This window comes from Amblyomma maculatum, chromosome 6, assembly GCF_055883805.1.
Source record: "Amblyomma maculatum isolate TAMU_Amacu chromosome 6, ASM5588380v1, whole genome shotgun sequence".
In the NCBI taxonomy this organism is placed as follows: domain Eukaryota; kingdom Metazoa; phylum Arthropoda; class Arachnida; order Ixodida; family Ixodidae; genus Amblyomma; species Amblyomma maculatum.
Genome location: NC_139349.1, coordinates 60526101 through 60552386, shown reverse-complemented (window position 1 = coordinate 60552386; position 26286 = coordinate 60526101). Strand labels below are relative to the sequence as shown.

Here is a 26286-nt window from a genome sequence, read left to right as displayed (position 1 = left end):
CTTGAGGTTATATAGTAGTGCAACATATATATTTAATCGCAAATAACAAATTACAAATTAGTCGTTTAGTGCCTACCAATCATTATTTGCTATAATACTTCAAACAAATTTTCCAACCATGCATGACTTCATGGTGTAATATTTCATACTTAGTTGCAATTAACAAAAGAGCGATGATTAATTGAAAAGTACAATGAGCTAGTCCAGAACAATTATACTCTGCATAGCTATCCAACAATTTATGACTTGAAGGTATAGCGAAATAATAAATCGCAGATTACAAATTAGTGACAACTCATTAATGCCCACAATTAGTACAGTGTTATCATACTTGACAAGCTATCCTGTGATATAACATTAAATGTATCATAATGTTCAAATTTATTCCCACTGATATAATTCACAGTAGACGTTTAAGGTCTCCGATTTGTCAAGTGCAATTGTACTAGACAAAATGGCCAGTGGTAGAACATTTGTCCCATTAAACTTGGTATTTCTTTTTTCGAAGAGTTTGCATTGAGGAGAACAGACTCTTCTAAAAAAGTCATACTGAGTTTCGCCACAACTGCACAAGAGAAGCAGACTGAGTAGCAAGGTCTCGCCACTGCAGACCGCGGCATCTGAACGCTCCGTGGACATAGGTCCGATAACAGCGCGGCGAGAGAGAGGCACGACACTCGTTTTTCGCGTCTCGATGCACGTACGGCGATGAACGTATGTTGGTGGACGGCAGCAGGGCGCCAGTATTTGCAAACGCGCGCCGAGACCGGTGATGCAAATATCCAGAGTCCAGACGCCCTCTTTCGTAGCGAGCGGCAGCGGCGAAACCATAGAGGAAGAAAGGCGAAACGGACGAACGCCGCACATAGAGTTCCGAAGCCCTGTTACTTTACAGTGCGAAAGAGAGGGAGAAAGCTGTCGTCACAAAGGGCACCCTCGTACCGAGCTCCGGGCATGGCGCCGGGCAAAGATAGCAGCGCCGCGGTGCGGCCTGGCAGCCGCTCCGCGGACTGAAGCCGTGGGCCGTGTATTTTTGAAAACCACTGTACACCTTCAGGACAGAGCAAGGCAGTGCACTATGGCCGCAGGCAGTCAGGAGTAACTAGCCTGTAAGGCGAAAACACAGCAGATAAGGGGGCGTCCGATCACCACCGTCGCTGCTGCTCGTTTGACCCGTTTGCAGCCCGGCCGGCAGAAGCGCGGTGGCGCAAAGGTCTGTGACGTCACACTTAGAGCTGTACTGAGACCAGCGCAGCAGGGTTCGTCGTTGAAATCTATAAGGCGAAAACAAAGCAGATAAAGGGGCGCCTGATCACCACCGTCGCTGCTGCTGGACTGTTGCTTTTGGGTTTATGGTTGCTGTCAGTGCTACCGCAACTTCTTCCAAATGGTCTGAATCGGCCCGGTGGGCGGCGGCACGTGTTCTTTTCCACACGTCCGGCACTTTGAGCCCATAAACTTTGAGCTCAAATTTACAGCAACTGAAACAGGCTTCTTGTCTCTCCTTGAATGGAGAATTTTGAAAAGTGGAGACTAAGTACGTAATGCCCTTTGAGAGATTATCGTCGGCAAACGTGAAAAGAATATGTATGGTCTGTTCCTTCCTGCGTGCACACAGGATTGCTAAGTCGGAGCTCCTATTACTCTGCTCGCTGAGTGACCACGCCGTTTTCGTAGCTGTGGGCTCAGTAAATTAATACCTCGGTTGCCGGCGAATTGGGCTATGTCCACACTAATATTGCCAGACTTGACCTCCTTTACTTTAATAAAGGCCAACAGCTGGCTCCCGAATAAGGTAGCTGACCGTGACCGTGCAGTTAGGCTTGAATACTTACTCGATCAACAAGAAGTGCATTCTATCCGTTAATATTGACGACGCCGCCGATGGCTGGGGCCAGTTTAGCAGGGCCGATGTCGCTCATGTTCATTATAACATGCCTTGTGGCCGAACTATCATTAAGTCTCGAGACATAGAGCATCTTTGAGGCCCTCTGCTCAAACCGGTGGTGGGTGGCCAAGGCGGTAGCGTAGTGTGCGTGGCTCGGCGGCGAGCCTCACCTTTGTCAGCTCTCTTTTCAGGCTCCGACCGCAGTTCATATTTTTCTGCGTAGCGAGGGCCCTCTACGTATTGTCGGAAAGCTCCTTTTACATAATTTCGACTCTTTTTAATGTGTGTTCTTGTTTATCTTGAATAAGTAGGATTTGTGGGGCTCAGGCGTCTTACCCATACTTCCTTGTTACCGTGTTGAGGTCGAGCCGCCCATGTGATATAGTTATAACATGGCACCCGGTGCGGCCAAATGAAGAAGCGCAGATGTCGAAAGAGAATAGCGTCCGCCGACTACTATTACGTGGGATGAACTTCCAGTGCTCTAGTGTAATTGGGGAGCGTCATTACTTACACTGCCCCGATCATTGTCGTCTCGTTATAACATTTACGGAATGTATATTTCGCTTCTTAGGGACTTTACTGAACGTAGTATGTGTTTTAGGGCAGCCAGATACTAATGTTTAAATAAATTACTTATTTGATTTATGGGGACAAATGCTTGAGCTCTATGTGAGCAGTTTGAGCAGACCTCAAAAAATAAAAAGGGCGAATGATGGTACCTGGTATTCTCACCGACTAATTTCTGATAAAACGCTTTTTTACCTATAGGAGGCGCACCTGAGTGGGAATTGTAGCCAGCCGTCAGCTATGTCCATGCATTTTTTATCACTGAAACTGCAATTTGTCTTGACGCTGTAGGCAGAAAATTTTACTACCGCCCAACTAAAGAGAGGTTATTCTTGAAACCCGGTGCTCAGAGCAAAGGTCCAGTGACGTCAGCAGAATGGCACCTGTGCCTAATGGCCTTCTCTGCCTCTGCAGCACTATGGTGCTCGCCACTGCTCACTGCTCCAGGTCACGTGGGACAGAGAATCTCACTGAGCACTGAACATTGATTGATATCGCCTGGTCGCTGTGCAGAGCGCGGCCTTTGTAAACGTACGCGCCTTTAGGCGCCTGGCAGCCAAAAATTGTTTGTCCACAGCAGTAAAAGAAATTTCTTTTTTTTTATAATTATAAAACCTGATGCCGCGATTTATTTAGGCCAACCACAAGTCTCCAATTGCAACCAGGCGGTTAGCTGTAATAGTTCAAATGTAATTATTGGATATTGGTTATTCAGCTCAAACCTAAACACCAATGACCTCTTTTAAAATATCTGCCAAAACAGGTAATATGAACTTGCAAAATCCTAAAAAGCTGTGTATAAAAATTGTCGACCTGCAGTCCAGAAACATCTTGTCTACATTAGTGGCTGGCTGGTGAAGACGTCTAGAAAGACAGGATCAAAAAACAAGAAGAAACTTGAAGTTTATTTCTAACATGACAGATATTCCGTAACTAGACAGCACACTCGCGGGAAGAAATAAACGCCTGTGCGGACAGCACGAAGTCAGTTTCGAGTCAGGCGTCGACTGAATCGGTAACACACTGCACATGCGATGTCCTCGCGTCATCGCGTCCTCGTAAGTTATCACAGTCCCTCGCCGCACTGGCAAGGTGGCCAGTATATGATGAGAAGCATTATACATTTTGTCAACAACACATGTTTCTGTACAGTGAGTGCGATGTTCTACATGGTTAGTCTGGACACCGATGGGCCGGTGCAAAGACAAGTACGGCATTGATTCACAAATAACAGATGGTGGTGATAGTTGATCGTAATTGGTTTTCTTTTTTGCGCGCAGTTTCCTCCTGGAAGAGCAAGTCTACTAGCAGATTGGAAACAACTCTAGCTGAATGTGTGTTTAGTCGACAGCCATGGAGCCTGTTGTTAGTACATGCCAGTTACTTTAATAACGGTGTGTTGTATTTTCCAAGAAGCAATTCCAATTCACGTTGTTGCGTGCTCAGCCGCACTTTGAGCGTGCACTCTGCGTGCGAATGTACCAGCTACAGTCTCCTCCCATTCAATGCATCTGGTATTGAAGAATAATTCCAACCCAGGAAACAATTTCAGAATATTGAAGCCAGTTTGGTTACGCAGCTGGTTAATATTTCTTGACACTCGGCTACATATAAACCACATTACATGTTTATCAATGCCACTGTCGCAAGAGAATAATAGCGTGATCAAGGGAGACCACGTAGTGATAAAATGACTTTTCCAGAAACTTAGTCCGCCGAAGCATTGGTGATGTTTGCCTAGACGTTTTAGTATGTTTTCAAGACAAATAAAACGAACGCTAAAATATATGAGCCACACCTGTCCGTAGGCTTCGAAGGCCTGCAACCTTGCCAGGTCGTATAACTTCGCCTTTCTAACTACCTTGAATGTTCAGGGTAGATTTACAACATTGTTCAGGCTTTCCGCATGCGAAACAAACTGAATTTCGAAACTCGGTCTTGAAGAATAGAGCTTCGCAGGGCTTACGCGTTGCCTTTCCTTTGGATGCAGTGTAGCTTGAGGCGAGCTGACCCATTCAAGAGTCTAAAATTCTGCACCCCTGTCCTGCGAGTGCTTTCGATAAGAGCCAAGAGGCAGTTTTTATAAAATGTAGGATGCGGTTTTATTAAATAATAAGCATCGATACTTTATGAGCAAAAAGGGAGAGCTTGCGTCGAGGACAAAGGCAGCTATATTGTGTTCGCTGCAGACACAGATTGATGGCCGAAAAATGGCAGCGACCATAGTTTCGATGATTTACTGTATTTAATAATTATTTGTGAAAAGTTAGGCCGTCAAGAATGTCAAATGGCTGGCCCATGAACTTGTATTTCTACGCTAAAATATCTCCATGCTTTGAAAGGGCTTTGAATTGAACTTGTTGCTCTTGTGATGCCACAAAACTCCACAGAACGCTGTGTAAACTGTTACAGAGAACAGATGACTGGAAACAAATGTGACATATACAGCACAATTCTCTTTCGCACATTTTCTCTGCGATCGAGTCAGGGTCATTATATACATTAAGTCCCAACAATAATGAATCATGTAGCAATGGCATTGATGTCCAGTTTCAACAAACATGTTCCTCAGAGTACCACCACCACAGTCTCCATCACGATGATGTGTTTCCAGCTCTTACTATCCCAGGCGACAATAAGCGTATAACGCAGACTTCATACCAGTTGGCTGATACGGAGCCATGCTCTTCGCCGTATTATGCGCGTACGTTTTACATCATGTGGTGCGGAAGCATCAAAGCTGTCTGACACCTTCTCGGCAGATTGCTTCATTCCTTGCACCACCGTCATTAGCCAGATAACATGCGCCGCAGGCGAGAGGTTTCGCAGGTCTTCAGTTCACCTTCTTCGCTCAGAGCCGCCATCATATTCGGGTAGTTTACTTGTTTTGAACTTTTACTCGACACCCCGCTGCCATTAAATACGTTTTGTCTTCTGCGTCTGCATTCGAGGAGCAAGAGATCAAGAATTATTTCTTCTCGCATTGCATGCCCCGCCCAAGAGAAGTCACATCTTTACAGCAAGCTAGAACGTTGTCAAATAGAGGTTCTTTGTTCAACGGAATTCCAGTTTACCAGAATCTCCAGTTATACCTAAAAATTTCTTTTCTACCGCTCTCTTCCGCTTCCATATCAATTGAAATGTAAATGTTTCCACCGGTTACAAAAGTTAATGTAGTTCGTATTTATTGTTTTAACGTCACGAGACTTTTTATTAAAATCTCACTTCACATGCCCTGTGCACGAAATAACGATCGAGTGGTGACACCAACAGCCACGTTCCAGCTCGTGTCCACATTGTTGTAGGACGCTGGTGTTGGATGATAAGGCGGCCACCGGTCTTACGCAGTCTACCTGTGGGACGAAGGTGGCTGCTCACATTGATGATTACCCGCCTTTCTGCACATCACGATGTGGATGTCTGTTTATATGCGATAGGTATCACATCCATGAGTTGTTAAGCGAATGAGCGCGAAACTGTCATACGCTGGGGAAGATGCTGCGAGCGTCCATTGATGGCAGCCCCAAAAGATTCCAGACAAACCTCTTGGAAGAAACTCACAAAAACTCATATATTCTGAGGTCACTTGGGCTCATGTGAATAAGCGCGTGTGAAATGTCCTTGAGTCAACTCCTCCGGTATCCATGAAAGGCAGGTATAAATCTAGCACCTACTCAGCGCTACGGTTAAATCTAACAACCAATGTCGGATCACTGTAGAAATATTAGGGCGGATGTCTCGTATACACGTATGCCTTCCGCCTAAGTCTACATTAAATGTGCACCTTGAAGGAGAACGTATGGCACGGAGGCTTAATGCTCGAACTGTCATTGCCCCATTGTTTTCCCTATCATAATGAGCTCAACTTCGAACACCTGAGACAAAACCCACGACTTAATCCGCAGGCCCCAAAATGCGAGTCCCTTTGCTACGGCAGGACTCAAAGTCACTTACGAACAGCAGGATGTCAGCTACGGTTTGAGTCACACTTTCGAGCACAGACCTGAGAAGGGAGTGCTTGAGTATTTTGTTTACAACACACTTCGAGCGCAGTGAAGCCTGCCGTGCTGTCAGTTTTGTTTCACACATTTGTCTTCGGCGCAGTAGCCACAGGCACAAACTTCATTCAGCATACGCTGCCGTCCTTTTGCGTTAAAGAAGTGCTGAAGCTGTCCCCTCAGACGATGGTCTGGCGATACTTTAGCGGAGGTGGCACTACCACGCACTCGGAGACTTCCTCTGTCACTGTTTCCGTGCACAACGATGGAGAGATCACGACGGCGGGTACAGTAGCAGTCATTGACGTCACGACGGCCGTAGCTTGTTCGGTGTTCTTAGCTCGCGTTTGGCCGCCATTCTTGGCCTGGTACTCTTGCATGGGCGGTCGGCCCTGCCCCGCCTTCTGCAAATGAGAAAAAAAGGACGACGTAAGAAATTTCAAACCAAAAGTGAGAAACAATGTAGAATGTCTCTTAATTTTACCTTTTGTTTTATTTAGCGTAGTACTCTAGAAGGTTACGAGCAAAAATGAAAATAAAAACTTCAATGTACTATGTTCAGTGCATTTGAAAATCAAAGCTCCGGGAACAACGCAGGTGATTCTTAATCACTTGCACATATATACTATGAAATGCAACAAGCTATAATGAAATAAAATAACATTTATTCGTCGAATGAGTCAGGTGTGGTGCACTGAAAGAAAAAAAAATGTGAAAAAGGCATTACAGGGCCCATGTCCCAATATACAGGAAATAGATGTATCAGAGAACAATTTACAAATTATAGGGTAAAAAGATTGAGACCTAAATGAAATATTTTCAGAAAATAAGACATTTATTACTTGACTAACCATCCCAATGAGGCATCTAATTGCTAAAGTTTTAATTTTATGTTTTTATTAGCACACTGAGTTACAACAGAGAATTCAGATCTATGCAAAAGGAAAAATGGTGTCTCATCAGTTTTCAAAATGAAATTGTTCTATTTTAGACATTATACATTACATTTTAAATACGCTCTAAGGGTCTTCTGGGTGCTGGGAGTTATGTGCTGAATGGCGTCCTGATCGTAATTTTTGAAGTTTACATTAAATACTTGCAAATAAAAATAGTTTGGACGCATTAAACTTGACACGTAATACATATTCGAAACATCATTATGACGCCCCAACCGTTCGAAAGCGCGATTGAACAAAAATGCAATCTGTAATGAGAAATCGTTCGCGGCTCGTGAGCAAGCGTCGTCTCTTATTGGTCATGGTTGTGAGAGCTCAGCTTCATATATGGAAATATCATTATGAAGAAATGCAACATTTCGTTTTTTATAGGAGTGACAAAATACAAAATGTATGTTTAGGTTTTAACATATCCGCACAAAAACTTGTCGTTCACGGCTTTCAAGAATCTTTGCCACGTCTGAAGATGCCGCAGCCAACACTTCTGCCTTGTTTGAGCGGAGCCCAGTTTCTTGGTGGTAAAAGTATAAAAACGCTTATTCTAATTAGAGCTGTCGAGGCATTTGATTTCTGAAGTGCGGGAAAAAAAGTTTTATATATTTTATAGTAGAGCTACCTATTTTTGATAAACTCATTCTATCCGCGATGTCAGGACGACTAAGTTTATAGCAGTGAATACCGCTGGAAAGCATTCAATGGGTGCTTTGGTACTACACCAGTATGAGGAGTCTACGGAATGTGGACTGCAAGTGAAGGCGCCTCACTTCTTCCAACTGAGTTGTCAGTCATGTGGCCTCCCTGTGCACAAACCAATAGACTGCAGCATCAAATAGTAGTATTTATGTGCACGCTCCCATTTATTGACAGACAAAGAAGCAGAAAACCAAAGTAGGGCAGACAGTCTCTTAGTGCTGGCAGAGGCCAAAATAATGAGCCACGAAAGTGCGCCACCACCGAGGTTAAGCCTGAACGGCTGCCGAGGATCTACGTCGTCAAACATCAAATTCAGCGGCACATCTCATTAGGTGCTAAGACACCTACTGGCGAAGCTTAGACGCGCTCACTGCAGGCAGAATTCAGTGGTTGGGATTGGAACTGTGCTAATTTTTCTGCTATGTTTTATTGCGACAACGTTGAGGCTGCTGCTTAGCGGAGAACCTCGCGGCACCGGCGTGTCAAGAAAATCAGGATTGGTCGAGAAATGTTCACGTCAAGCGTTATTTTAACCAATATATTTTGATTAGAGGCAACAGATATGAAGCAGTAGAACAAATTATTCTTACTTTTCTTCGAAGCCCTAGCTCAAAAAAATGAAGCGAAATACGAAACAGCAGTATGTTTCTACAGACAGCTTAAATTGTCAATTAAACCGAAGCGCGAGGTACACGTATGAAAATCCGCAAGAGTAGCCGTAACGGCAGCCATTAGAGACAAGAGGCTTTGAGAGTACAGCTGCCGCACGCCTCAACTGCCTCATGAGCCGGGTGCGCCGTAATACTGCGGATACGTGCCGCGCGCCCTCAAGGGGATCTGCGCAAACGGACTGACGGCGCGCGGTAGCTGTATTGCTGGGGTAGAAGTGTCTACATCACTTTTATGTGTATGTATATACTAGCTTACAGAAATTGTAACGGTAGATCTGAAGACACAGAAAGAAGGTGGCGCAATGACAGCTACGTACTTCATGCTCAGGCTCCGCCTCTGTCCAGCCTTTCCATCGCACCGCTTCTGAAGGTCGGTCCTCTTCTTCTTTGAGTCGTTCCTCGCTTCCGCTGACATCTTAAAATAGAAACAAATGAACAAAACAACAAAGGCTGTTTATACATGTGCCCATGATTTTCGATGGTATAGACACAAGCCGTGTCACACACAAGACAGATAACTTCATTAAATTCGAACCTGAGCACACAAGCAATCCCGCCGATATGGTTGTCACGGCCAATGCACAAAATTTTTCATGCTCACATTCAAAAGAATTTGGTCTATACTAAGTATTTATATTGCTTCATAGAAGTATATGTTTTATGATATATACTACCGTGAAATAAAAGTAGCCGTTGCGCAACATTCCACAGGTGCTGACATTTGGACGAGACACAGAGCTCATTTCATGCGGATGTTGTGTAGAAGTGTATTTACGTAGTGAAGTATTGCACTTTCCTCGTTTTTACAAATTTAACCCCATTGCTCTGGGCTTTCTACATTTCGCCAATTTGAATAGCCGTTCTGAGGTAGACAATAGGTACCATGTTTAAAATATATGACATTTATCAAAATATACTGAATTGTTGCATTTGAAACAACGAAATTTTCATATTTTTTAGATATCTAATCAGTCATCGATGATTTTCTGCTCGTTAGAATCGCTCTTATGATTTTTCAGAGCCATATGATTGCACGGCTCATTCACGTCGTTTATTCTCTACTCGGTGAGCATCGCCACCCCGAGAACTATAGCAGAACAGCTATTAGCAATCAGTAAATAATGATACCTTACTCAAGGTTCATTGCGAGGCCGACTAATGTTTGTATGAGACAAATTGAACATTACTCTCCTCTTGCGACACGATGCATATTGTCTCATTAGAAGTCATGATTGCTCAACTTTCCGACTCTTTGCTTAAGCAAGAGTTTTTTTTTTTTCTGCACGCATTATGCATGCCTCATTATTGTTGATCACCTGACAGTGTTAAGCAAGTAGTAGGCGGCTCTGATGGTAAATAAGCAGGTTAACGGCGCAATGCGCTCGATATCAACATGATAAGCAACATGATAAGCAAATGAGCAATAAGCATAGTTTACTATTGACATTGGCGCTTATTGTGAGGGGTTGACGAGTAGCTCCCCTCCAATTTACCTTAACTTCTACACACTTTCTCTGATTTTTCAATCCTTTCTATTCAGTGACTTCATTCAAGCTGCACTTTTGTTGACACTTGCATGATTAAAACCACATGGGTTCAAACACTATAAGCGTTGAAACACCAAACACATCTTGAAAACATACCTAGGACGACATCGGGACACTTTTCTTCACTCTGTGGACTACGGAGCTTGAGCACGCCGTCCGGGTACTGATGCAAGGGCGCGATTTGTCTAAAATAGTAACAACAACACGCAAATTAATGCTCTGCACAAGTATCTCCAATGTCTATATATAAATTCGTTATTAACAGGAATATAAAAGCATGGAGCACGCTGCAATATCATGCAAAGATAGCAAATACTTCTCTGCTCTTTAATTGTAATGAGAAAGCAGTTTCCTAAATATTCACTTTGAATTATATTTAACTGAGTAAAAAAGACAGACTCACAGTTCGTCATCTCCTTTGATTGGTTCCGCTGTATAGAAGAAAGACAAAAAGACATATTCGTGAGACATAAATTCTTATTTCGAGGCGCATTTTGCTCTTAACTGTCACCCTTTCACAAGACGGGTGAGAAGGGTGAGATTAAGCACACTTAATAAACGGGTCCTAACTTTCGCCGTTACCGCTTAATTTGGAACGCTATCAAATCAGGATAATTCCGCACAGTACGTCAATGGAACTGAACTGTCTTAACTAGTAGTGCTTATCCTGCATTAAAGGCCGCATTTAGGCGTCAGTGGGAAGGGCGGATGCAGCTTCGAGGCCAAGTATTCAACATTTAACGAAAACTGCTTAATGATATAACATCCATGTCGTACGCCTTAGTAAGATATCCCTAAGGAAGCTTTTTAAGCCTTGGTCAGATGAGCCCGTAAGATCTTAGCACTAAACCTGTGGCGGGATATTTGCCGGGTTAACCAATAGAAGCACCTATTTATGCAGCAACTAAATGTAGCTGAAGTGCGAATAATTCATGTGGCCAAGTGAATAAATGCGCCATGAATCCCTTGAATTGATTTAAGGAACCAGAGCAAGAGATAAGCAGTTGCCCTAAGGAAATACCATAATTATAATGGTAATCGCTTCAGCGTTCCTAGAGTATTTAAAGAAAACAACACGCCATGGCCAGGTAGTAGCCTACTCCTCTTCACACTCAAACTGTTTCATTATTGGTATATTCATTTATGCTTTACTGATGGTGTCCATGTAACAATTTATAGCTAAAAAATTGATCAACTTTTGGAGGCCTCTTGTTACCCTAGCCATTAGCGAGAACACCTCCGCATATTTGCCGCTCATTTAATTATTAAGCGCTTGTTAATTTTGCGGCATTTTAGTGTACGACATCCGCTAAGACGAAACGCATCTGCGGCCTATGAAGCAAAAAACACAATGAAAGAAAATTCGTCAAGGCTTTTGTCGCCAACACAAGCGACGTACACTTCCCAGCAACCTTACCTTACATGTTTCACATGATCGTATGATAAACAAAAGATTAAGCAGTCATCAAAATAGTTCTGTCGCACTTATTCACGCACAGAAACGGTAAAAAACACCTTCATTCGATTCGAAAAACTAATTCAGGAAGCAATTTCTGCATCATCGCACTGATAACATTCCATTCTTTTCAAATGCTGCCCTGAATACATTCTTCAGCATTGCTCTTAACATAGTCCGTAAGGCCTTTGACTTGAGGGTTTTCAAACGAGCGCGTGTTCACGATCACTCCAAATTCGATCGGCCCTACTTCCACTCATTACAACAAACTGCAAAACCGAGGCTCTGCTCTCGAAAATATAAATACTCGACATTTGCAGCGCACGCGGTCGAATAAGATTTTTTCCTAATTCGTTCGAATTCCTCACGTTCTTTTTTTTTTCTCCTTTATGTTATTACGAGTGAAGACCCTTGGAAAAAGAAACGGCACGTTTCTATTCGATCAATTCACTTCAAAGAGCTTAAGATCCGAGGAGATAGTACGGAAACGAAAACAAACAAGTACAGAAGAAGCGCTCTGTTTGCGAAATTAAATGAACGCACACAACGGTCGAATGAGCAGACGGTGTAGTCGGCGCATTTCAATTTGTCGAGAGCTGTTCATTCTTTTCGCGGGAACCCTGACGTACGAGACACCGCAGAATACACTGGGCGAAGTGCGCGGTGGAATGGTGCCCTGAAACAAAGTAACCATTTAAAGGCAGCGAAAATGCTAAACACGCTGTTCTTCAAGTCTAATGGGAAAGCAGAAAACAAACCTCGGCGAAAGAAAATTTGGCTCTCAGAAAGGGGAACCTATTTTATGTGTCATTCTCTGTAATTCCCTCTTGCTCAGGCGGGGGTAGTTCATCCTGTCAGCGAGCTTTGCGAGCCGTACCTCTAAACAGGAAGGCGGCTTCCGCATGGCAGACGTTAAAATGAACTCCTGAGATAACGCGGAGGAAGAAACACGCAAACAAAACAAGGGACAGGAGTAAATATAGATCATTCATGGAAGCTAGACCAACACCCAAACGGGATAAATTTGTACATATATCTGTTATTCTTTGTACCCTATTTGTGTCCTGGCATATCGCTCTTTGTGGAATTGAATAAAATATAAAAACCATTTCCCCAAACCCGTGGGCAGCCTATCTGCAGTCCCTGTGTCGCATTACGCATGTGCGTACCTTTTATTTTTCTTTATTGACGAGATTCGGTTAATTTTCTTGCTCTATTTTATTTGCAATTGCCTTATTTATGCACATTAGGTAATCATCATGGTGAATGTTATTATTTATAACTTACTTTTGTCGTACCGTTCTTGCTCTACGAGGCCGGGAATTTTCCACATGTTTATAAGAACCTTTTGTGTCTCATCCTGGATTGTTCCTTTCGGCGTAAATAAACCGTAATAAATTTCACTTCCCATCTTCTGTCACCTCACAATCAAGGTGTAACCGGCAAAAAAAGAACAATGACAGAGTGCTGCCTTACAGCTCCAAGATAATATAGGTGAGCAACAAAATAAGTTTTCAAACGCAGCCAATGGAAGAAGTAAAGAAAGAATGCCTAGATTCACTAAAATTTCAGTGGTTTCCTCAGGTAAAGTACTGTGGTGTGATTATAATGATTTCCATCAGCCCCGGACTCATCTAAATGACTAGTCAGAGCGACATGTCCTCTAGCTTTTTCCCGCTGCGAACAACCGATCGAGGAAAACTGTGAAACAGTGTTCGCGGATTTTGCGACCAGCAGAGTCTGCGATGCAGCTCAAGCATCATAAGTGTTCTATATATGCAGAAAACTTTGATATCTAAACATTTGTTTTTAAAGAACGCAATGCATTAGCTCTATTCAGTGGTGTAAGGTGGTGCTAAAACCCGGTTTTTGCTGTCAATTGGTTCTCATCGCAACATTTTACTTGTAGCAAAGCATTTATTTCGCGTTGTTCTGCAATGACATGTTTAGAATGAGAGATTTCCCTGGCGTTCCGTCTGCGATGAGATCCCAGCACTGAAAACGTTTCCTAATAACGCTATGTAAATAACTAAATGAGCATAAAACATTTTATAGACAACGAATATACCAACCAGCACCAGACGCATCGAAGTCAAAAACTTTACGCCAAAAAGTAGAAATTTCTGCGATGCGGGAGGGACCGTAAAACCGGTCTGTCAGTGCATCAGTGCTGGCAGTAATGTATACGAACTAGGTTATATATCTTCTTTTCAAGCTCACGCAAATAAAGCGCAAGGTCTGTCTCGTTGCCAAAAGCCAAACATTTTCAAGTATGGAGTGGGGCATAGTTGGCTCAATACACTGTTTTTGAATCTGTTTCTTCCTGGATTCGCACGGCGTTATGACGGCTTTCACCCTCTGCCACATTTCAGCCATACTAACTGGGTAACAACCCTGGCCTATTTAGCACTTTTGAATGCGGCCGCAAGGAAACTGTCGTTGAGAGCAACGTCAAACAGCCTTCCCCTTTAACACGAAACTTGCGCATAGCTATAAACCTCGCCTCAGTCATGGCATGGTTCAAGAGCATAAATATTTGACTCTGGAGACCAAGCTCTCACGAGGAGAATTGGCCTCAGATTCTTATCTTGATGGGAGCGAAATACGACACCGCGTGTGTCCTGAGCGACTCAATTTCAAGGTTCACAATTCTTGATCATCCTAAATATATCAGAAACATTTCACTGCTGCATCCCTTCTCGGCCCACTGAACTTTCTGGGAATTTACATCTCATAAGTACTGAGCTGCCGACTTGTTAATGTTTCAGTATCAGCTTACGGTACCAGCTTACTATATACTCTATCGAACCGCGCCTTGCGGCGCTGCAGGGTTTCTTCACAGATGTTACACCGTACAAAACCGCACTCATTAACGTTCCAATACCAATTTACACTATTAGCCTCACGTGAGTTATTAAAGCTACTGTAAAACCTGTAACCAAATACGCTTGATGGAACTGCAGATAAACTACAGAGTAAAAAGCTTCCGAGTCATCAGCGGCAGGTTAAAGTATTAAAGTCACCATGTGTTATTCATGCAGCTATATAGCCGCTAACCAATGGCGCTTTATGGCGCTGCATCTAGTTTACGAAAACGTATATATTACAAATCTGCAGAGCCGTCAGCGTTCTAATATCAGTTTACGGTGTTACTGCCGCCATTGTTATTAGTGTGAAAGTAGTGTGTGACGAATAGCGCTTGATGGCACTGCATATCTTTTGTAGTCATTACGCAGTAGAAAGCCATCAAGCCATTAGAATTCTAATATCAGTTTGTTTTTTAGTGCAGCTATATAGACCCTTACCAAAGAAGCGTAGCTAGGAGGCACTTAATGCCTCAATATGCATGACAAAGACAAAAATAATGGTAACAAATTCTTGCAAGTGTCATCTGGCGGCGGCTGAGATGTGTGCATCTTCAGCTTATATAGCTACTTTCATTTGTTTCCTCATTTGTTTCCAGGAAGTCCTCAGACAATGCCGAATTAGCGTCTTGAAAAAGGCGCCTTGATAATGTTCGCTCTTCTAGGGCAAGCAGTGACCAGTCATCGAACAGTTTGATACACATACTCAACACGTGTGCCATGGCTTGTAGTTCTCGTTTTCTTTCGTAATGTACACGTGCGCACTGACCTCAGCATGTCCAGTTCCAAACTGTTCTCTGGCAGGTCGTTCATTCAACTGTAAAAGCATAGTCGTAGACATGTGTACGCATTTTCAGACCATTGCATTGTCATAGTATGCATGTTTGCTGGACAACTCAAAAGTGACGACGCAGCACTATAAGGTCATTGCTGTTGGAATTGAGAGTGTGCATGACTGCCTAAGCGCCAAATGAAAATCGAGATGTCCGCGATCTGGCGGCAACGCTAATGCAAATACAGTTAATCGCATATATTTACAACATTATATATATGCCTCCGCCGTGGTGACGAATATATCAGTCCGCCCGACGAGAATCGCGGAAACTAAAAGTGAAGGACGGGTTTAATAGCATGTCCCTTAATCTAAAACATTTGTGACATGACCTCTTGTTGTCAACTGCATTCGTTGCCCGCTTGTTTTAGGCAGCATGAAATTTACTCCTTCCATTCTTCCCGCCGCGATGGCGCAGTGGTCAAGATGCCTGACTACTGCCCGGAGTACCCGGAGTACCCGGAGTACCCGGAGTACCCGGGCTCGAACCCGACCGCCGGCGGCTGCGTGTTTATGGAGGCGAAACGGAGGCATCCGTGTGCTGTGCTATATCAGTGCACTTAAAAGAACACCACGTTGTCGAACTTTCCGAGGTTCTTTACTTCGGCGTCTCTTGAGTCAGTTTGGGAAGTTAGACCCCATAAACAAACCACACCTTCCCATTCCCTTGAGAGCAGAAAGGCGAGCCCAAGCACTGAAAACGCAACCCTTACAGTTCATGTTGCGTAAAATGTATGCAATACTTCGCAGAAAAGTCAGTAAGTAAAACGTGCTGAAGCCGACAAATATGGATAATGTAGCCGAGTGCTTCGCATTACCACAGTGGTACCCACGTGTGCGGAGCTTAATTTACACTGCGTCGCGCTGTTCGCTTCGTTTTCTAGAGACGGAAGACGTTGGGTCGATGAAGGAACATGTTTGATTCGCGGATGAAAAATTAAAGAGCACTGCAGAATCTACATTGGAGTAATTTGAAAGCCCGGATGCTGCTGTTGGTTGCTTCTGGTTTTTTAATTCACTTCTTGTTTACCCGTTTTATTCTTTGGTACTTTCCAACTGCGCGCCAATCCCTTCCTATGCCTTTTCCGGCTCTACTTCCGGTTGCGTGATGTCACATCATTGACGCCACATTAATTCACTTCTGTTTACCCATTTTAGTCTTCGGTACTCTCAAACTGCTCGCCAATCTCTTCCTATACCCTTTTTCGAGTCACATCTTTGACGTCACCCTAATTGACTGCCTTAATTAACTACTTTAGTCTTTGGTACTTTCAAATTACGCGCCAGTGCCTTCCTATGCCGTTTTATTGCGAAAGCAATACTACTCTAGGTTTCGAGCCTTCAGCGTAGCGCGGTGGTAGCCACGTATGACGTCACACCCCACGTGACGCTAGGTTGAGAGCTGGGTTACCAACTCAAGCGGTCGGCGTAGCGCGGCGGTAGCCACGTCTTACCCACGTGACGCTGTGATGTCACACCCCACGTGACACAAAAGCGAGAGATGGGCTCCCAACTCAAGCGGTCGGCGTGGAGCGGTCGGAGCCGCGGTCAGTTGGCAGGAACTGCAACTTGGGTCTCCCGTTTCACATGGGACGGTTATGTCAGAACCAGCCTGCTAGGACCCTGACATTCACGTTACCCCTATAGGCCCCTAAGGCACGTTCATACGGCTTGGTTAAAACGGGGCGTTATGTGTGGGCTAAGGAAGAAGAAAAAGAGAAGAAGAACGCTCGGTTACCCGCAGGTGAGGCTTTCGCTAAATATTTGGTTCAGCAGCGTTGAACTCTTGTAATATTTTTGGCTGGACTTCAGGTTGCATGACGTCCCATTCTTGACGTCACCTTAATTGACTGATTTAATTAACTACTTTAGTATTTGATACATTCAAATGTGGTGCCAAGGCATTGGCTAATAGACCATTTTCACCATTACTTTTATATTTTTACCTCTAAATAATGACCAAATAGCGTATCGGCTTAATTAATTTCTTGTGCACAACAATACGTCACCCTCTATCGATTGACATCCCACATTAACCTCTACCACCTATCAATTACTCACAACTACTGTGAACAACGTTTACATTCTTTGCCTGTAATTAATTACCTAGTTAACACATTGGCCTAATTATTTTTTCGGCGAAACCAATACGTAACCTTCTGTCGATTGATACCACTCATTAACCTCTACCGCTTTTCAATTACTCACAACAACTGCGGACATGATTTTGCGGATGCGATCTGCGAACGCGGCCTGCGATCTGCGAACGCGGCCTGCGATCTGCGAACGCGGCCTGTGGACGCGGTCTGAGGACAGAAATCTGTGAACATAGCGAAGTAATGCTCTCGCATTAATAACTCCAGGACGAAACAGGCGAGCGCCGATTGCTACAGCGCATTTGAAAGCTGCGACATGTGCCCCGTAAAGGCAGATTCACTCGAGAAATGGAATCGCTGTCGTCCGCGAGCAGACGAGCACCACGTGTCCCGACGTCACTGGCTCCGCCTCGTCCGCGAACGGCTAGCTTTCGCAAGCCAAAAACTGGCGCTTGTGTTTCCCCTGTGAAAATATGGGGCAGTCTGCTATTTTTGTAGCAAAAGTACGTCTTATAAGTAGGGCAGCAATGCTATTTTTGTCTCTTTTTGAAGTAGAGGGCGCGGTTTTCTAGTGTCAACATTGAGTGCGTCGACGCTCTCGCCTCCCTAGCCATCGGCGGCACTCTAGTCAACAGCGCGGCGTGGTTTGCTTGGAATGTCATCGCCAGCCATTTTCCTGAGTGGTGGTGGAGCTGCAAGCATAGTTACTTAGTCTTATTAAGAGGGAAAGCTGAGGGAACTGCCCTTTAGCCACCACGGTTGCGCTAAGAATCATGGTCCGGTGAGCTACTTGGTGCGGGATAATCGCATTTTGTCGGAAACACAGATTGGTGTTGCCAAGATGTCTCCTCCTCCCTATTATCATCATCTCTAGGCGCGAACGTAGAGAGCAAAAGCCATAGTAGCGAAGGAGCAAAAGTAGACAACGCCAATAAGCAACTATATACATTTTCAGAATTTTTTTCTTTTTAATGCGTGCCTATAAGTGCGAAATATTGGTTTCCGTGCTACTCAATACTTAGCCAACAGGAGAGAAAGCCATTGAAAATTTGAGCAAATTTTAGGCTTGCATGCTATTTCGCTCCCTTTCTGCAATTTATAAACATAATATTGAATGTTGGGAAATTGTTCATTGTAGAACAGCATTTATTTTAGCATTATTTTCGCCAAAAATTGTAGTTCTGCATACGGTAGCTCTCCGCCCCATGATGATCTGGGCGCCCATGGTGCGGCACCAGTTTTCCCTCTAGGTAAGAATAAGAAACTCTGGCTACAAAAAGCGGTGCGCCTCCAGCCTCCGGCCGTTTCCGTCCGCAACGTCGTCCGGCACTTCGTCCGTCGCCCGCGGATGAGGCGGAGTCAGTGACGTGGGATGACGTTGTGCTCCGTCCGCGGACGGTTCGTCCGTCTTGTGAATTGTCCGATTAACGCGTTTTCCCCCAGGCGAGAGCGGCGCGGCTGACCTCGAAGGGGGAAGAGTAGAGGAGAGAGGCGACGATGGAAGAAAGGTGAAAATAGAGAGGGGGAGAAAAAGAGATTGTCTCGCAACATTGATCAACAGCGGAATGCACCGTTTCTGGTCTGGCAACACTAGCAGTCAGAGAGTGGGTACCACTCACGAAACTGTGCCCGCTGGGCGCTGAATGTTGCCCTTCTTTTCCCCTGAGTGTCGAACCGCATCGAAAGCACGTAGTTGTCGGCCCGCTGCTCCCGGCACGGCGCTGGACGAAATCCGAAACCTCAAGAGGCGTCGATGCACGCCGCTCTGCGTGGACGGCGTGGACCTTGTACACATCCATTTCCGCTCCCTCCGGTGCGTGGGCCAGTAGAGTTCTTTTGGTTGGTGCTTTCGTAGCGAGCGCTTTTTTCACAGCACTTTGGAATGTCAGCTTCTTTTATTTTGTAAACAAGACGCCCTGGATATCTTCTCTCTTCTGGCCGCGGACAAAACGATCTCGTAACGATCGGTCGAGGAAAGCTTCGAATTCACATGCCTGAGCCAAACTGCAGCAGTTTTGCGATGAATTCGGCAATGGTTTCCTCTCCTTGCGATCACTTGTAGAATTTTGCTCTTTTCGCGATGACGGACGTCTGTGGCGCGAGGTGTCCTCTCAGCAAACTCTTCAATGCCTTGAACGTCCGGACCGATGGCAGCTACGATGCGGACAGTGGCTTCAGCAGGTCGTTTGTCTTGAGACCGATAAGCCTTAGAAAGGCGTGCACCTTATCGTGAGCCAAGTAGAGTTCTGGGCTAGTTGGTAATACATGATAAGTGGGAGGCTTAGCGCGGAACAGACAAGGACAAGACAGGCACTCAGGACGAGCGCTCGTCCTGTGTGCCTCTCTTGTCCTTGTCTGTTCCGCGCTAAACACCTTATCGTCCTCGGCGACCTTGATGATTTGCAAGTACGAGGTAAGCCTTTCTTCGCGCGACGATCAGTCTTACGGGTCGATGTTTCCTACACGACTCATGCTTACTCTGTTCGATGCGACGTTCGCTGTGCTACTCAATGCCTCGTTGGCTGGCTCACTGTCGCTGGTCGTTGCTGCTTCATCGGATTCCTTGCTTGGTCAATCACATCCTCGTCGGCAGTGTCGCATTCTTGTGCATTGCAATCGAGGAAGTGAAGTAGCCGAGCACTTGAGTAGCGAACAATGGAACAATAGACGTTTATTCGATCAGCACGTCTTACACTCACATTTTACCAAAGAGAGGAGAGGCAAACCTTATAGCTGCTTTTATACAGCTCAATAGATGGCACAGTAAGCTACCCCAGTTGCCCGGCGGCTATACAGGAACAAGACAGATTCATTTGAACATGACAGATATAAGTTTTCACGAAGTTTTTAATTACGTATGGTTAAAAATATTTTGTTTCTGAACAGATAATAAATCATCTCGAATTCCGCGACTGGAAAAACAATGAACAGGTTTACATTTTCCCAACAAGGGTAATCTGCATTAGCATTTCCGTGATGAGTTGAGAAGTGCGTGGCACATAAAAAGAATTAAAGACGGCTTGACTCCACAAGCCAGCGTACTATAGTGTGAAAGCGTCCAATTGCAAACTGTCCATCTGCATTTAATGGCTTTTCGATCTAATTTTGGTGGTGGTCTGGCAAAATTTATGGGGTGAGCCATATCTATTTTTGGGTAGGACAACCCGATATTGATGGCAGCTGACTCAATTTATAAATATAGATTTTCGAAATGCGCGAAATCATATTTGAGGCTTGGCCACTCAACTTTTTAGGGTAGGTCAAGTTCACTACACCAACCTTCTACATCATTAACGTACCTTAAAAGCGTGACGAAGTTGAAGAAGACAGCATGCAATGAACAACGCGGGAGAGTTAAACAAATATTCGGGACTGCTGCAGCGATAGCAAAGGGGTTCCGTATTCGCTTTTCATCAGAAGTAGGAGATTTTGAATCTGCTCCTTGCCGCGATCTTTTTTTCTCGTTTGAGCCTTCTACTGCTATGCCTTTGATACATTAGGATGGGAAGGTCACTTCAAGGTCACTTTTGAAACTCGGCTCAGGTTTTGGAAGTTTGGTCGTACAGTAGTTCGTTCGCACTAAATGGTGTCAATGGTCAGGCCCTGTTTTATGTGAACCGTAGCGAAATTGTCCCATTTGCAACGATTGCTCATGAATGAAATACCAGCGGGACCCTAAAGCCTCTCGCGCATGATATTTCTAGCCTTTACTTGGACGTGCCGTTCCAAACCTTGCCCTTTTCGTGACAGATAGAAGAGAGTCGGCGGTCTTCAATTTTACGGGCTGCACGAGACACCTGCTGCTACTGGTATCACAATGACTCAAACCTTGGCACACAACGCACTGCGCAAGGCATCTTAGTCATCGTTCCATTGGTGCTTTGGATGCTGAAATATCTAGCTGGCACATCCAACTATTCATGCTATGCTAAAGAGAATGCCAGCGAGGCAACAAAATCCACGGTATATGAGCTTTCCTGTTTTATTCCTCGATGTGTATGGCTTTGTTGTGATGGAGCTACAACGCCATAAAACAATTGCCTACCGGTTGGTGAAAATCAGGCAAGGCATCAATTTTCCTTTACAAATGGTCGCATAATTTCGGTCTTTAAACTTTCCTGTGTATTATTATAAAAGTTAATATTGCTTGGTTCGGTTTTTAGAGTTTGACATCTCAAAGTGGAGTAAGCATCCAGGGACACCAAAGTGGAGGGTTCAGGTAATTTTACCAGCTGGGGCTCTTTAACATGTAGTGACATCGCAGAGCACACGTCGCTGTGCCATGCGCCTTCCTCGGCCGAGATTGAGCCTGATTCCTCGAAATCAGCAGTAGAGTGCACTGACCACTAAGCTACCTCAGCACGGAGAGAAGTGAATACCAGACGTCCAATAGTTAGTAATGGCTCATTACTGTTAGAAATGGGAAATTAAACCCCGCACATTACCTTCACGCCAAGCAGAAGCTTAAATAGACAACGCGACCTGCGAAAGTGAAACGCTGTCTTTTTGTTGTTCAGCACCTTCAAACCCGAACAAGAATGCCACAACTCAATTTCGCAAGACAACTAATTGCGTTCCTATAGTATTTTGCTAACTCCACTAACTGTAATTTATTATTTTCCTAATTGATCAAAATGCCATACCGTTTAGAGGGCGAACAACCACAAGGCAGTGCAGCATACGAAGTCGCATTAAGGATCATCAGCTTCATTGTGCGCTATCTTCGTCGCGGTGATAATTTTCCATCCAGCATTCTGCGATGCTGGATTGATTAGAGCAAGTATTGGAAATCTAGCAGAAAATGTGAGCGTGGTTGAAGACGACATCACTGACGACTTTCTTCGCGTCTTAAGTATGGTTGTCAGCATACCTTAACTGCACTCGAACCGATTATCCTGTAGCCTACCTGTCACCATCCGCGCACCTGAAATGTATACGCGAGAATTTTAAGCCCTACCAGTTGCGATGACAAAACACGATGCCACGAACAAATAGCAGATTTTGACGATGAGAATAATAAGGGAAGAAAAAAAAATAGTTTACAGACATCGCTGTGAAACCCTCAGGGCAGCTTAAGTAGGAGCAAATTTCCGGTGGTTGCGCTTGAGATTGGTAACATATTAAAGCCTATTTCCTTGTGAACGTCTGTTCTGGCACAAATATGTCCTTAGAGTACGCACAAGACATCCTTCTTATAGCGCTCATCTTTCATCTGTTGCACTTTACTTGCTTTATTTTCTATCAGGCAGCGCCTCTTGAAACTGGCCTGAATGGCATAAATGTGGCCTACGCTCTCACTTACGCAACGGCGAGTATGATGCGAACTTATTTCCCAGTCGAAAAAAACTGCACAACTGTGTCAAAAATACGACGAATTATTCTGTATTTCTGTCGTAAACGTCAGATTTTTCTGTAGTTCTATAGTACTTTTCTGCAGTTCTGTAGTTCTTCAGAAGTATACTTCTGTTGTCTGTTGTTCTGTAGCACCTTTCTGCTGTAACTACAAAAATTTCTGATGTTACTACAGAACTTTCTGTTGCCACAACAGGTTTGTCGTCAAAAACCACACAGAAAATTTTTTGTAGTTTTTTTCCGACTGGGATGCATTGATGAAAAGATAAACCTGCGCCGGGCTGGCGCTCGGGCTGAGCTTTATAAGTACGGCCGATGATGATGAAAATGTTTAGTTAGAACGGTCGCAAAACTGAGTCTTCGAAAATATCGCGTGCGAGCGCGAGAATGGGTAAAGAAAGAGGAGTACTGACGCTTGTGCCTCTCCTTGGCGCTGCGGTAGCGGAGGAGCAGTGTGACGAGAAACACGACAGCCACCAGTCCGACAGCGCAGGCGATGAGTGCGACGAGGATAGGGCTCAGGCTGCCTGGCCAGAGGGGCTCCGTGAGAGACTGTGAGCCGGCCAGTGTCTTGGCGCGGAGAAGAGTGAGCGCGCTGCGACCCTTTCCTGTCACTGCGTACAACACGAGCGACAGCCGAGCTCCGCTGCTCAGGCCGCTCACGGTCCAGGCGGGACGGTCAGAAGCATTCAAATGCAGCACGCTCCTGTTGAACTGGTCAAGTACCTAGAAAATGAAGCACAGAGGACGAATTGCGTTAATAATAATTGGCTTTTTGAAAAGGCTGCCATCATAAGCAAGAAACCAAGTCGGAAATGAGTTTCTAATTATAAATGTTTTTCATGGCGTAGGTAGGTGCTCAACTGGTCTTGTCGAAAATTGTTATCAAGCAAGAGCTGATGTTTTGCGTTAAAATTGTAGCTTTGTTGAGGCTCTAGAGCAATTACTCGCCTCGGTAAAACGTTCTGCCCCAAAGCCGCTGAATTGCACAGAAAAATATTTAAACGATTAGCTTGTTTCCTCTTCTCGGAAAGTTTGTGCACCTCCTTTCTGGGTGACACTTTGGTCCTTACATATGCGCTTTATACGACGTGTACTGAGCGTACAGGCTCAAGTCACCATAAATACACGTAATTGCGGAGGGAAAAGTACGTTATGTGTCTCACATTAGACGGCTATTAAGTTTTGACACGTCAAAAAAAAATTGACATGTTTTGAAAGGCAGGTAAAAGGAAAACTTAAATGTAGACGCTGCCTTTTCTAGGCAGTGCTGTAAATCATGGCCACAATCATTTGCCCTTCTTAGCGTTTTAGAAAACAGTAATATATTCTTCGTCAATCAAGTGCGTATCGGCAATTCATTCATCACCCATAAATATAGTTTAACCTGTCATTCCGGCTTCTCACCTGCAGCACGTAGACAGGCGGCATGCCTCCATCGTCTCCTGGCTCGCACTCGACGGAGAATGCGCTCGCGGTGCGGTTTTGGAGGCTGCAGTTTCGCGGTGGCTCCGGGTCTCGGGCGGGAACCAGGTTGAACACGCAAGGCTCACGCTGAGTGCCGACGTCGTTCGAAGCCCAGCACAAGAGCCGCGGAGCGAGGTCTTGGGGAATGCGGCGCGGCACAAGGGTCACGTGACTGGTATGACCCGAGGAAGTGAAGTTGGTTAGCGTATCGTTGCCTAAGCGCCAGTGAAAGGCCGATGGAGCCGGCTCCGACTGCACCTCGCAGTTGACGCGCACAGGCTGATTGGACGCGGCTCCGTAGACTTGCTGCTGGCCACGGCGACACACTGGAGCATCTGCATGTGCCCGTAATGTATTTTCGATCAGCCCGTTGCCAATATATCTAACAACGCACTGTACGAACTTAGCGTCTACAAAAATACCTCCTTCCACGTGTTGGTAATATCACTAACACCACCCTTCTTATTACAATCCCGTTGAGGAGCTGATAATAGAGCGGGATGTCTATTTGTGTTTTTTTTTATGTGTGTTTTTGTGTCTATTGAGCTGGTAATATAACATTATTAGTGTTATAATAATTTTGTTATTATTTCTCCTATTACATATTGAAGTAGCAAATAGAGATTACTCTTACATATAGTAATTTTATAGCGTTCTGCCTAATGAAACATGTTTTACCTGAGATAGATTTTTGGTAACACTTTGAGCTATTTTGATCAGTGTTAAAATATTGACCTTCTTTTTTCATAAAAGTAATCATTTTCTTGCGCAGTATTTACTGCCATGCTTTTTGGTACCATCTCCGTCCACCATGATACTTCAACAGAGCCTGATTTCTGTAAGTGTATTTGTATAAATATATGAATAGAACATATAATACTATTCTTATCATTGGTCTTCCTCTTTATCTATTTTGGCACCACTCCTGCGGTTGTAATGACGAATTTTGTAATTTTGCAATGCGTTGACAGCCAGCTCCTCACAGCGTAAGCTTTGAGGATTCAGTAGTCGAGTCAGTGAGGGAGCAACAGGAAAAAGATTGCGGGCATGTACGGGCGAGCTCCGATAATAGGCGCAATACTCACACTGGAAGTTCAGAAAGAGCGTGTTGCTCGAGCCTTGTCCTTGTGAATTGGCGGCGCTGCAGCTGTAGGGTCCACGGGCGTCCAGGCGCACCTTCTGAAGCACTAATGACCGGTTGTTCACGAGGACGCCACCCGTCGCATCCGTGAAGAGCTCGCGGTCGCCGAACCACCAGCTCACGTCGGAGACCGGGGGATTTGCGTCGACAACGCATTCCAAGTACACGTCCTGGCCCTCGCGAAGCTGCGAGCGTCGGAGACTGGACGCCAGTCGCAGAGTCAACTTTGGTGGGACTGTACAGAGACGAAAAGAAAGCAAATGCAAAAGAATATATATAATATATATAATTACACTGAGGCACACATTGTAAAAGGCGGTTATTAAAATTTAACTGACAAAAAAAAAAAAAAATTGGCTTCGAATGTTTCATTAGTCTTCCGCCATTTGAGTGACCCGATACAAGGTTAATCAGCATTGAAATGAAGGGAAAATGAAGGACTTCATTTTGATAAACATAAGCAGGGACCTAACATCATTAATATAAAGGAAAGCAAGCGAATTTTTTTTTTGTGTGTTAATCTCCGTGAAATAATAATGTAATCGTCGAGAAAATTGATAAGGTAAGATAGTAAAAAAAAAGCAACCACATACCGTCACCTAGACAAACAAAAAATGTCTTCATAAGCATTTTGTCAGTGGCTGCTGTCTCCTTCCGTCTCCCTTCTTACTAATACGAGGCTGCAATACTGCGCACATGTTTTTCAGATAAAGTTCTGGAACTCTAGACGGCATTCCTTCTGCAAAAGGAGGGGG

The 26286-nt window shown here is 44.6% G+C and overlaps 1 protein-coding gene across 1 annotated transcript in view; it reads right to left on the bottom strand.

Annotated features, from left to right (window-relative positions):
• Nucleotides 1-3391: 3391 nt before the first annotated feature.
• The window catches only part of LOC146185849 (cell surface glycoprotein MUC18-like), a 77530-nt gene continuing 54635 nt past the window's right edge, over nucleotides 3392-26286 (bottom strand). Inside the window, exons 7-13 of the mRNA XM_084607935.1 lie at nucleotides 25476-25766; nucleotides 24331-24725; nucleotides 23337-23649; nucleotides 10727-10754; nucleotides 10420-10508; nucleotides 9094-9191; nucleotides 3392-6860 (exon numbers count right to left, since the gene is read on the bottom strand). Of these exons, the coding sequence (XP_084464061.1) occupies nucleotides 6636-6860; nucleotides 9094-9191; nucleotides 10420-10508; nucleotides 10727-10754; nucleotides 23337-23649; nucleotides 24331-24725; nucleotides 25476-25766 (1439 nt within the window). The 3' untranslated portion in view covers nucleotides 3392-6635. The remainder of the gene's footprint in view (nucleotides 6861-9093; nucleotides 9192-10419; nucleotides 10509-10726; nucleotides 10755-23336; nucleotides 23650-24330; nucleotides 24726-25475; nucleotides 25767-26286) is intronic.